The sequence below is a fragment of the Nerophis lumbriciformis genome, linkage group LG01 (assembly GCF_033978685.3).
Source record: "Nerophis lumbriciformis linkage group LG01, RoL_Nlum_v2.1, whole genome shotgun sequence".
Taxonomy (NCBI): Eukaryota; Metazoa; Chordata; class Actinopteri; order Syngnathiformes; family Syngnathidae; genus Nerophis; species Nerophis lumbriciformis.
The window spans coordinates 5,511,777-5,525,128 of NC_084548.2; the positions used below are offsets into that span (position 1 = coordinate 5,511,777).

The 13,352-nt window shown below is 34.1% G+C and overlaps 1 protein-coding gene across 1 annotated transcript; it reads right to left on the minus strand.

The window, feature by feature from the left end:
* Positions 1 to 325: 325 nt before the first annotated feature.
* LOC140678738 (uncharacterized) lies at positions 326 to 1,339 on the minus strand. Its single transcript, XM_072912977.1, has 2 exons — positions 677 to 1,339; positions 326 to 594 (listed from the first exon to the last, which is right to left on the minus strand). Exons 1-2 carry the CDS (start codon positions 1,320 to 1,322, stop codon positions 497 to 499), a joined length of 744 nt encoding a protein of 247 aa, XP_072769078.1. The 5' UTR covers positions 1,323 to 1,339; the 3' UTR covers positions 326 to 496.
* Between the last annotated feature and the right edge of the window lie 12,013 nt (positions 1,340 to 13,352).

Consider the following 13,352-nt stretch of genomic DNA (forward strand, 5'->3'; position numbering starts at 1 on the left):
TACTTGAAAATATATACACCCCAAAAAATAGCCAGCTTGATAGTTCACAGTTCCACACTGACATGACCAGCCACGCAACAAACTCAGAAGTACTGTATAAGTAGAAAAAACTGCATTTAGTTTAGATAATAATGAGTCATATTATTGGAATATTGGAACCATTATTTAAATATGTTGTAACTATTAAATGAACCTAAAATATGACTTATTTGATCTATTGTTGTGTTTACTGAGAGGGGGTGACGGCAAACAGACACCAGGGGGCGGTATATACAATTATTTATTATATATATATATATAGTCAACATATATATGTATATATAAATAATAATAAACAATATTACTAAACTAAGGAAATGGAGTGTGAACTAGAATACAAAAGGGAATGGTGTAAGACTATGTGTAGAATTTAACTGAAGTGAGTGTTACCAACGTGTTGAACGAGATACGCGGAAGTCCAGGGGGCAGGCAGCTGATCCGGGGCGAGAGCGAGGCGTCAGAATCCAGGGGCGAGCAAGAGGTCGAGGAACGAAGGAAGCAGTCGGAGTCCAGAGGGAGATCCAGGGGAAATTGAGACGCAGGCGACGGAGGGTACTGCGGGGACACGGGAGAAGACAAGGGACAAATCAAGGCACGGAGAGGAAACACGAATATAGTAAGAGCGCATAAGGCTTACGGTACACCATGAGAAAGCTAAGTTCCCGCCACGATCCTTGGGTCCACTGGTCCTTTATTGATCTCGCTCTGATCAGTCGCAGGTGTGCAGATTGCCAGCGAGTGATTGCAGCTGGTGGCTGCAGCAGGGCGGAGACGCGCGCGGCGCGTCCCTGGATGTGCGCACCAGTGGGCGTGTCCCGAGGTGCGCACAGACGGATGAGCGGCGTTGGCAGGAGCCTGAGCCGTAACAGTATCCCCCCCCTATGGACAGATTCCAGATGTCCAACATACTCACGAAACAAGGGAGGGTGGAGGGGAGAACTGGTGGTGGGTCGCCGGCCCCAGTGTCCCCGAATCCACCGAGGACGAGTCTGATGGCGGCGGCGAGAAGAACGCCGCTGAAGCCGGCGACCAAGGGACGGCCACCATCTTGGCCGTCGGGAAGGCGGACGTGATTGGCGCCATGGTGCGTCTCGCCGGAAACGAGGATATGACATTGGCGGCGGTGTGGAGGAAGACGTCATCGGCGAGGCAGGCGTGGAGGAAGACGTCATCGGCGAGGCAGGCGTGGAGGAAGACGTCATCGGCGGCGTGGAAGCGGCAGACGTCATCGGCGGCGTGGAAGCGGCAGACGTCATCGGCGCCGTGGAAGCGGCAGACGTCATCGGCGCCGTGGAAGCGGCAGACGTCATCGGCGCCGTGGAAGCGGCAGACGTCATCGGCGCCGTGGAAGCGGCAGACGTCATCGGCGCCGTGGAAGCGGCAGACGTCAAAGGCGTGGAAGCGGCGGACATCAAAGCCGGAGACGAGGAGGGCAGCTGAGGAGCTGGCCGAGGTGCTGAAGTCGGCGGAGCAGGCCGAGGTGCTGGAGTCGGCGGAGCAGGCCGAGGTGCTGGAGTCGGCGGAGCAGGCCGAGGTGCTGGAGTCGGCGGAGCAGGCCGAGGTGCTGGAGTCGGCGGAGCAGGCCGAGGTGCTGGAGTCGGCGGAGCAGGCCGAGGTGCTGGAGTCGAGGCCAGCCTGGGAGCTGGTGGAGACGTGGGGGCCAGCCTGGGAGCTGGTGGAGACGTGGGGGCCAGCCTGGGAGCTGGTGGAGACGTGGGGGCCAGCCTGGGAGCTGGTGGAGACGTGGGGGCCAGCCTGGGAGCTGGTGGAGACGTGGGGGCCAGCCGAGGGGTTGGTGCTAGCTCGGAGGCTAGCCGAGGGGCTGGTGCTAGCTCGGAGGCTAGCCGAGGGGCTGGTGCTAGCTCGGACGCTAGCCGAGGGGCTGGTGCTAGCTCGGAGGCTAGCCGAGGGGCTGGTGTTAGTTCGGAGGCTAGCCGAGGGGCTGGTGCTAGCTCGGACGCTAGCCGAGGGGCTGGTGCTAGCTCGGACGCTAGCCGAGGGGCTGGTGCTAGCTCGGACGCTAGCCGAGGGACAGGTGCTAGCTCGGACGCTAGCCGAGGGACAGGTGCTAGCTCGGACGCTAGCCGAGGGACAGGTGCTAGCTCGGTCGCTAGCCGAGGGACAGGTGCTAGTTCGGACGCTAGCCGAGGGACAGGTGCTAGCTCGGACGCTAGCCGAGAGACAGGTGCTAGCTCGGACGCTAGCCGAGGGACAGGTGCTAGCTCGGACGCTAGCCGAGGGACAGGTGCTAGCTCGGACGCTAGCTCGGGGACAGGTGCTAGCTCTGACGCTAGCCGAGGGACAGGTGCTAGCTCTGACGCTAGCCGAGGAACTGGTGTTAGCTCTGACGCTAGCTCGGGGACAAGTGCTAGCTCGGACGCTAGCTCGGGGACAAGTGCTAGCTCGGGGACAGGTGCTAGCTCAGACGTTAGCTCGGGGACAGGTGCTAGCTCAGACGCTAGCCAGGGGACAGGTGCTAGCTCGGAGGCTAGCCAGGGGACTGGTGGTTGCGGCTGGGAAAAGCGGAAGACAGGTGGAATTAGTCTGGCAGAGGGTAGCCTGTCTTGGTGCAGCTGCGCCACCCCATCAGCACAGCCACCAGTACTACCCCCCCTCTCCGAAAGCGGATGCCAGACGCTTCTCTCTGGCTGAGGAACAGTCACTATGGGTGGGAGGAGGGTGTCCAGGCGACGGGTAAATTCCTCCTTGCTCACATCACTGCTAAACATGCCTTTCCATGACAGTTTGGCAGGACAAGAAAACTCCTCCGGTGTGGAGCGAAAAAAAGAAAAAGACATGGTGAATGGGACAAGAGGCAGAAAAAAGAAAAAAAAAAAGAAAAAAAATCACAGGGGGCGGAACTAAAGTCACTGGGGGCGGGGCTAAGGAACTGTGCCGTCAGGTCCTTTAATAATTTTGGCGGGAACTTACTGTTGTGTTTACTGAGAGGGGGTGACGGCAAACAGACACCAGGGGGCGGTATATACAATTATTTATTATATATATATATAGTCAACATATATATGTATATATAAATAATAATAAACAATATTACTAAACTAAGGAAATGGAGTGTGAACTAGAATACAAAAGGGAATGGTGTAAGACTATGTGTAGAATTTAACTGAAGTGAGTGTTACCAACGTGTTGAACGAGATACGCGGAAGTCCAGGGGGCAGGCAGCTGATCCGGGGCGAGAGCGAGGCGTCAGAATCCAGGGGCGAGCAAGAGGTCGAGGAACGAAGGAAGCAGTCGGAGTCCAGAGGGAGATCCAGGGGAAATTGAGACGCAGGCGACGGAGGGTACTGCGGGGACACGGGAGAAGACAAGGGACAAATCAAGGCACGGAGAGGAAACACGAATATAGTAAGAGCGCATAAGGCTTACGGTACACCATGAGAAAGCTAAGTTCCCGCCACGATCCTTGGGTCCACTGGTCCTTTATTGATCTCGCTCTGATCAGTCGCAGGTGTGCAGATTGCCAGCGAGTGATTGCAGCTGGTGGCTGCAGCAGGGCGGAGACGCGCGCGGCGCGTCCCTGGATGTGCGCACCAGTGGGCGTGTCCCGAGGTGCGCACAGACGGATGAGCGGCGTTGGCAGGAGCCTGAGCCGTAACATCTATGTGGAAAATATGCACTGTGACACTATTGTTCATTTTTTAAATATTTGTATTTTATTTTTTATAAATGGCTGTGATGCTCATGTAAATGAGGGATTTCTAATCACTGCTTTGTTGGAATTTTTATTAATATTGATACTGTTGTTGATATTATTCATTTTTGTTTGATTACTTTTGGATTGTTTTTTTGTCATGTTTGTGTGTCCACTCAATTACTCTGTTTATTGCTGTTGATTGATTCTGCAATTGTATTATTATGGTATTATTGTGTATTATTTTGTTGGATTGATTAATAATTTAAATAAATAAATAAATACAATTTAAAAAAGCCTATGGGCTAGTCCTCATGGGAAAACATTAGGGCTGTGAATCTTTGGGTGTCCCACGATTCGATTTAATATTGATTCTTGGGGTCACGGTTCGATTCAAAATCGATTTTTTTCCGATTCAAAGCGATTCTCGATTCAAAAACGATATTTTCCCCGATTCAAAACGATTCTCTATTCATTCAATACATAGGATTTCAGCAGGATAACAAAATAAAAATGAAAAAAAAAATGAAAAAAAATAAATAAAAAAATCGATTTTTAAAAAATGAGAATCGATTCAAAATCGATTTTTTTCCGATTCAACGCGATTCTCGATTCAAAAACGATATTTTCCCCGATTCAAAACGATTCTCTATTCATTCAATACATAGGATTTCAGCAGGATAACAAAAGAAAAAAGAAAAAATATATATATATCGATTTAAAAAAAATGAGAATCGATTCAAAATCGATTTTTTTCCGATTCAACGCGATTCTCGATTCAAAAACGATATTTTCCCCGATTCAAAACGATTCTCTATTCATTCAATACATAGGATTTCAGCAGGATAACAAAAAAAAAAGAAAAGAAAAAAAAAAAAAGAAAAAAAAATCGATTTAAAAAAAATTAGAATCGATTCAAAATCGATTTTTTTTTTTCCGATTCAACGCGATTCTCGATTCAAAAACGATATTTTCCCCGATTCAAAACGATTCTCTATTCATTCAATACATAGGATTTCAGCAGGATAACAAAATAAAAATGAAAAAAAAAAAATAAAAAAATTGATTTTTAAAAAATGAGAATCGATTCAAAATCGATTTTTTTTCCGATTCAACGCGATTCTCGATTCAAAAACGATATTTTCCCCGATTCAAAACGATTCTTTATTCATTCAATACATAGGATTTCAGCAGGATAACAAAATAAAATTGAAAAAAAATAAAATAAATAAAAAATAAAAATATCAATTTTTAAAAAATGAGAATCGATTCAAAATCGATTTTTTTTCCGATTCAACGCGATTCTCGACTCAAAAACGATATTTTCCCCGATTCAAAACGATTCTCTATTCATTCAATACATAGGATTTCAGCAGGATAACAAAATAAAAATTAAAAAAATTAAAAAAAAAAAAATTAAAAAATCGATTTAAAAAAAATGAGAATCGATTCAAAATCGATTTTTTTCCGATTCAACGCGATTCTCGATTCAAAAACGATATTTTCCCCGATTCAAAACGATTTTCTATTCATTCAATACATAGGATTTCAGCAGGATAACAAAATAAAAATGAAAAAAAAAATGAAAAAGAAATAATAAAAATATCGATTTTTAAAAAATGAGAATCGATTCAAAATCGATTTTTTTTCCGATTCAACGCGATTCTCGATTCAAAAACGATATTTTCCCCGATTCAAAACGATTCTCTATTCATTCAATACATAGGATTTCAGCAGGATAACAAAATAAAAATGAAAAAAATAAATAAATAAATAAAAATAAAAATATCGATTTTTTAAAAATGAGAATCGATTCAAAATCGATTTTTTTTTTCTGATTCAACGCGATTTTCGACTCAAAAACGATATTTTCCCCGATTCAAAACGATTCTCTATTCATTCAATGCATAGGATTTCAGCAGGATAACAAAATAGAAATGAAAAAAAATAAAAATAAATAAAAATAAAAATATCGATTTTTAAAAAATGAGAATCGATTCAAAATCGATTTTTTTCTGATTCAACGCGATTCTCGACTCAAAAACGATATTTTCCCCGATTCAAAACGATTTTCTATTCATTCAATACATAGGATTTCAGCAGGATAACAAAATAAAAATGAAAACAAAAATGAAAAAAAATTATAAAAAAATCGATTTAAAAAAAATGAGAATCGATTCTGAATCGCACAACGTGAGAATCGTGATTCGAATTCGAATCGATTTTTCCCCACACCCCTAGAAAACATTACCGCTTTGGTCCACTGGCGCCACCAAAATCAACCATAAAGTAAAAGTTCCTAAGTGGGGCTTTAATGCACAAAAGGGGAAGAATATCAAAGCCACCCCGTGTGGAAAAGCTAAGGACGCCATCAATGTTTGGTATTCCCAAAGGTGAAAAAAACATAGCAGCATTTGGGTGCTGCAGAGTTCATTCCACTGAGCAAACTATAGTTTAGGAAAACAAAACGCAGTTGGACTGGTTTTACAACACGTGTTGTAGCCAAAGGGTGAATACCTGAAGATCAGTCACCGGTTTCTTGGAGGGAGGGAGGGAGGATGTAGTAAGACAGTAATGTTTGGGAAAAGATGTAGGAGGGGTGGAATGAAATGAAAGCAAAGAACATGTTTAAAGGCAGGGAGGGGTGCGGACCTGTTATTTCCTTCCTGCGGTGTATGCCGAGACCAGATACCGATCCGGCACTTTTTTAAACAGCATGTGGGAACGAGGGGTTTGTTGTTTCTCCGACCAGGCATTGTTTTGGTGGGCAGTAGCTGCACCTCTCCTCATGCGGCTTCACCCCACTGCGGTAACAACACACAAACTCCACGGGCCCACCGCTTTGAAGCTCCCGAAGAGCCACTTGGAGCCATGTCCATCGGGTTGTCTTCCACTCAAAAGTCATCGCAATGAGGGACAGTTACGGCTCTGCGGAGGAGGGTGCAATTGTGTGGAAAGGAAAACAAAAATACAGACTTTTTTTTGTTTTGTTTTTTTCTCCCCCTCCCTCCCGCCTCCCTAACCTGACAGTCATAACCTGCTCACCTGCACCACACTGCCCCCTACTGCAGCCAAGAGACACACGTGGAAAAGAAGTACACCTATTAAGTTTACATTTTGTCATTTTTCTGTATTATTCATTTAGGGCAAGTTATCTAAACTGGGTTGCAAGAGACTATTCACCTTTTGTTGATGATTGCCAAGGAGGCCCACCATTTCTAAGTTCCTTGTGTTTATCAGAAAAATGTTAATACATTCTCATCAACTATGCTTTTAGAACATAGCTATGAGTGTTATTTAGTACATCGTTGTGTTGTCCCGATACCAATATTTGTAATAAATGTATTTCGATACTTTTCGGTACTTTTCTAAATAAAGGGCACCACAAAAAATTGCATTATTGGCTTTATTCTAACAAAAAAAATCATAGGGTACATTAAACATATATTTCTAATTGCAAGTTTATCCTTAAATATATATATATATATATATAATATAATACATATAATATAACATACTAGAGAACTTGTCTTTTAGTAGTAAGTAAACAAACAAAGACTCCTATATATTCACAATGTAAAGCGCTTTGATTCACTAGAGAAAAGCGCTATATAAATATAATTCAATTCACTTCACTTCACTATATAGTCTGCTGACATATGCAGTAACATATTGTGTCATTAATCATTCTTTTATTTTGTCAAAATTATGAAGGACCATTTGTTAATCTACTTGTTGATTTATTGTTAATATCTGCTTACTTTCTCTTTTAACATGTTCTATCTACATTTCTGTTAAAATATAATTTCCCTTTCTTCAATTGATTGGTCAGTAATCGATGAACGAAGAAAATAACTTAATTGTTTTAAAAAATATTTTAAAATAAAAAACAATATTTGTGTAATTTAGTTATTATTTTAATTGTATTTATATATGTTTTTCCGTCTCAAAATAAATAAAAGTGTTGTAATTTTTATAACATTTGTATATTTTTTCTCTATTACTACTGCAATATGACGCCATTTAATTTTTTTGTTCACTTTCTTCAATTGATTTGTCAATAATCGATGAACGAAGAAAATAACTTGTTAATTGTTTTAAAAATTATTTTAAAATTAAAAAAAATATTTTTGTAATTTATTTCTTATTTTAATTGTATTTATATATGTTTTTCTGTCTCAAAATAAATAAAAGCGTTGTAATTTTTATAACATTTGTATAATTTTTCTCTCTTACTACTGCAATATGACGGCATTTAATTTTTTGTTCACTTTCTTCAATTGATTGGTCAATAATCGATGAACGAAGAAAATAACTTACAAATTTTTTTTTAAATTATTTTAAAATTAAAAAAAATATTTTTGTAATGTATTTCTTATTTTAATTGTATTTATATATGTTTTTCCATCTCAAAATAAAAAAAAAGTGTTGTAATTTTTATAACATGGTTATATTTTTTCTCTATTACTACTGCAAGATGACGGCATTTTTTTTTTTTTTAACTTTCTTCAATTGATTGGTCAATAATCGATATACAAAGAAAATAACATTTTTTTTTTTTAATTATTTTAAAATAAAAACAAATATTTGTGTAATTTATTAATTATTTTAATTGTATTTATATATGTTTTTCCATCTCAAAATAAATAAAAGTGTTGTAATTTTTATAACATTGTTATATTTTTTCTGTATTTCTACTGCAAGATGACGGCATTTTTTTTTTTTAACTTTCTTCAATTGATTGGTCAATAATCGAACAAAGAAAATAACTTGTTAATTGTTTGAAAAATTATTTTAAAATAAAACAAATATTTGTGTAATTTAGTTATTATTTTAAATGTATTTATATATTTTTTTCCGTCTCAAAATAAATAAAAGTGTTGTAATTTTTATAACATTTTTATATTTTTTCTGTATTACTACTGCAAGATGATGGCATTTAATTTGTTTTCACTTGCTTCAATTGATTGGTCAATAATCGAACGAAGAAAATAACTTGTTAATTGTTTTAAAAATTATTTTAAAATAAAAACAAATATTTGTGTAATTTAGTTATTATTTTAATTGTATTTATATATTTTTTTCCGTCTCAAAATAAATAAAAGTGTTGTAATTTTTATAACATTGTTATATTTTTTCTCTATTACTACTGCAAAATGAGGGCTTTTTTTTTCTTTAACTTTCTTCAATTGATTGGTCAATAATCGATGAACAAAGAAAATAACTTAATTGTTTTAAAAATTATTTTAAAATAAAAACAAATATTTTTGTAATTTAATAATTATTTTAATTGTATTTATATGTTTTTCCGTCTCAAAATAAATAAAAGTGTTGTAATTTGTATAACATTTGTATATTTTTTCTCTATTACTACTGCAATATGACGGCATTTAATTTTTTGTTCACTTTCTTCAATTGATTGGTCAATAACCGATGAACGAAGAAAATAACTTAATTGTTTTAAAAATTATTTTAAAATAAAAACAAATATTTGTGTAATTTATTAATTATTTTTATTGTATTTATATATGTTTTTCCGTCTCAAAATAAATAAAAATGTTGTAATGTTTATAACATTTTTATATTTTTTCTGTATTACTACTGCAGGATGACGGCATTTTTTTTCTCTCTTTCTTCAATTGATTGGGCAATAATCGAATGAAGAAAATAACTTTTTAATTGTTTTAAAAATTATTTTAAAATAAAAACAAATATTTGTGTAATTTAGTTATTATTTTAATTGTATTTATATATTTTTTTCCGTCTCAAAATAAATAAAATTGTTGTAATTTTTATAACATTGTTATATTTTTTCTCTATTACTACTGCAATATGACGGCATTTAATTTTTTGTTCACTTTCTTCAATTGATTGGTCAATAATCGATGAACGAAGAAAATAACTTATTAATTGTTTTAAAAATCATTTTAAAATTAAAAAAAATATTTTTGTAATTTATTTCTTAATTTAATTGTATTTATATATGTTTTTCCGTCTCAAAATAAATAAAAGTGTTGTAATTTTTATAACATTATTATATTTGTTTCTCTATTACTACTGCAAGATGACGGCTTTTTTTTTTTTTACTTTCTTCAATTGATTGGTCAATAATTGAACGAAGAAAATAATTTTTTAATTGTTTTAAAAATTATTTTAAAATAAAAACAAATAGTTGTGTAATTTAGTTATTATTTTAATTGTATTTATATATATTTTTTTGTCTCAAAATAAATAAAAGTGTTGTAATTTTTCTAACATTGTTATATTTTTTCTGTATTACTACTGCAAGATGACGGCATTTTTTTTGTAACTTTCTTCAATTGATTGGTCAATAATCGATGAACAAAGAAAATAACTTAATTGTTTTAAAAATTATTTTAAAATAAAAACAAATATTTGTGTAATTTAATAATTATTTTAATAGTATTTATATATGTTTTTCCATCTCAAAATAAATAAAAGTGTTGTAATTTTTATAACATTGTTATATTTTTTCTGTATTACTACTGCAAGATGACGGCATTTTTTTTTTTAACTTTCTTCAATTGATTGGTCAATAATCGAACGGAAAAAAAAACTTGTAAATTGTTTTAAAAATGATTTTAAAATAAAAACAAATATTTGTGTAATTTAGTTATTATTTTAATTGTATTTATATATTTTTTTCCATCTCAAAATAAATAAAAGTGTTGTAATTTTTATAACATTGTTATATTTTTTCTCTATTACTACTGCAAGATGACGGCATTTTTTTTTTAAATTTTCTTCAATTGATTGGTCAATAATCGAACAAAAAAAAATAACTTGTTAATTGTTTTAAAAATTATTTTAAAATAAAAACAAATATTTGTGTAATTTAGTTATTTTAAATGTATTTATATATGTTTTTCCGTCTCAAAATAAATAAAAGTGTTGTAATTTTTATAACATTTTTATATTTTTTCTGTATTACTACTGCAATATGACGGCATTTAATTTTTTGTTCACTTTCTTCAATTGATTGGTCAATAACCGATGAACGAAGAAAATAACTTAATTGTTTTAAAAATTATTTTAAAATAAAAACAAATATTTGTGTAATTTATTAATTATTTTAATTGTATTTATATATGTTTTTCCGTCTCAAAATAAATAAGTGTTGTAATGTTTATAACATTTTTATATTTTTTTCTGTATTACTACTGCAGGATGACGGCATTTTTTTTCTTTTTCTTTCTTCAAATGATTGGTCAATAATCGAACGAAGAAAATACATTTTTAATGGTTTTAAAAGTTATTTTAAAATTAAAATAAATATTTGTGTAATTTAGTTATTATTTCAATTGTATTTATATATTTTTTTCCATCTCAAAATAAATAAAAGTGTTGTAATTTTTATAACATTGTTATATTTTTTCTCTATTACTACTGCAAGATGACAGCTTTTTTTTTTTTTTAATTTTCTTCAATTGATTGGTCAATAATCGAACAAAGAAAAATAACTTGTTAATTGTTTTAAAAATTATTTTAAAATAAAAACAAATATTTGTGTAATTTAGTTATTATTTTAAATGTATTTATATATTTTTTTCCGTCTCAAAATAAATAAAAGTGTTGTAATGTTTATAACATTTTTATATGTTTTCTCTATTACTACTGCAAGATGACGGCATTTTTTTTTTTTTTAACTTTCTTCAATTGATTGGTCAATAATCGATGAACAAAGAAAATAACTTAATTGTTTTAAAAATTATTTTAAAATAAAAACAAATATTTGTGTAATTTAATAATTATTTTAATAGTATTTATATATGTTTTTCCATCTCAAAATAAATAAAAGTGTTGTAATTTTTATAACATTGTTATATTTTTTCTGTATTTCTACTGCAAGATGACGGCATTTTTATTTTTTTAAACTTTCTTCAATTGATTGGTCAATAATCGAACAAAGAAAAATCACTTGTTAATTGTTTTAAAAATTATTTTAAAATAAAAACAAATATTTGTGTAATTTAGTTATTATTTTAAATGTATTTATATTTTTTTCTGTCTCAAAATAAATAAAAGTGTTGTAATGTTTATAACATTTTTATATTTTTTCTGTATTTCTACTGCAGGATGATGGCATTTTTTTTTTCTCTTTTTTCAATTGATTGGTCAATAATCGAATGAAGAAAATAACTTTTTAATTGTTTTAAAAATTATTTTAAAATAAAAACAAATATTTGTGTAATTTAGTTATTATTTTAAATGTATTTATATATTTTTTTCCGTCTCAAAATAAATAAAAGTGTTGTAATTTTTCCAAAATTTTTATATTTTTTCTGTATTACTACTGCAGGATGACGGCATATTTTTTTTCTCTTTCTTCAATTGATTGGTCATTAATCGAACGAAGAAAATAACTTTTTAATTGTTTTAAAAATTATTTTAAAATAAAAACAATTATTTGTGTAATTTATTAATTATTTTAATTGTATTTATATATGTTTTTCCATCTCAAAATAAATAAAAGTGTTGTAATTTTTATAACATTGTTATATTTTTTCTCTATTACTACTGCAAGATGATGGCATTTAATTTGTTTTCACTTGCTTTAATTAAATAATCGAACGAAGAAAATAATTTAATTGTTTTGAAAATTATATTAAAATAAAAACAAATATTTATGTAATTTATTTATTATTTTAATTGCATTATATATTTGTTTCCGTCTCAAAATAAATAAAAGTGTTGTAATTTTTATAACATTGTTATATTTTTTCTCTTTTACTACTGCAAGATGGCTGCATTAAAAAAATGTTCACTCTCTTCAATTGATTGGTCAATAAACGATGAACGAAGAAAATAATGTATTAATTGTTTTAAAAGTTATTTTAAAATAAAAACAAATATTTGTGTTATTTATTTATTATTTTAATTGTATTTATATTTTTTTTTTCCGTCTCAAAATAAATAAAAGTGTTGCAATTTTTATAACATTTTTATATTTTTTCTCTATTACTACTGCAAGATGACGGCGTTTAATTTTTTTTTCACTTTCTTCAATTGATTGGTCAATAATCGATGAACAAAAATTCAGATGTATAATACAAGAGGCGTGGAAATCTGTACAATTATTAATACTGTCGAGCTTTGGCAGAAGTCTGTGCTCTTCCAACATAAAATGATGTCCAGATGTCTGCAGAGCCCGGTGGCAAGAAGAAGAAAGCAGCCATTGTGCAGCCCGCCCGTCTGCACGAGACTGTAACCCGACGCCATTATGTAATTTCTCCACTCGGGGATAAAAAATTGCTCTTCAGATGGATAATGGACCCCCGAGCGTGTTAAACTTATCAACGAGAGAATACACAGGATGTTTTGCCGCGTGTTTCCTATTTTTAAGGGAAGTTGGGACGTTTTAACCATTTTGGTCAATGAGTCAGATGCCATAAAGTGTTTCCATGGACGCGTCCATGCAGGCCGCTTCATGGTAGATTGGCGCAGGCATCCATGACTAAGTCGCTGCATGAAGCTGTTCTTCGCTTACTAGAACTTTCCTGTTATACAGTAAACCCTTGGTCAATAAGTCAGGGGTGAAAGGTCGTCTTATCTCTGTATGCAGAGTGGAGACTCATCAAAACTATCTTTGAGGTGACATCATAGCGAGTTTTGGTAAGTGGGTGTTTTTCCACGGTTAAGA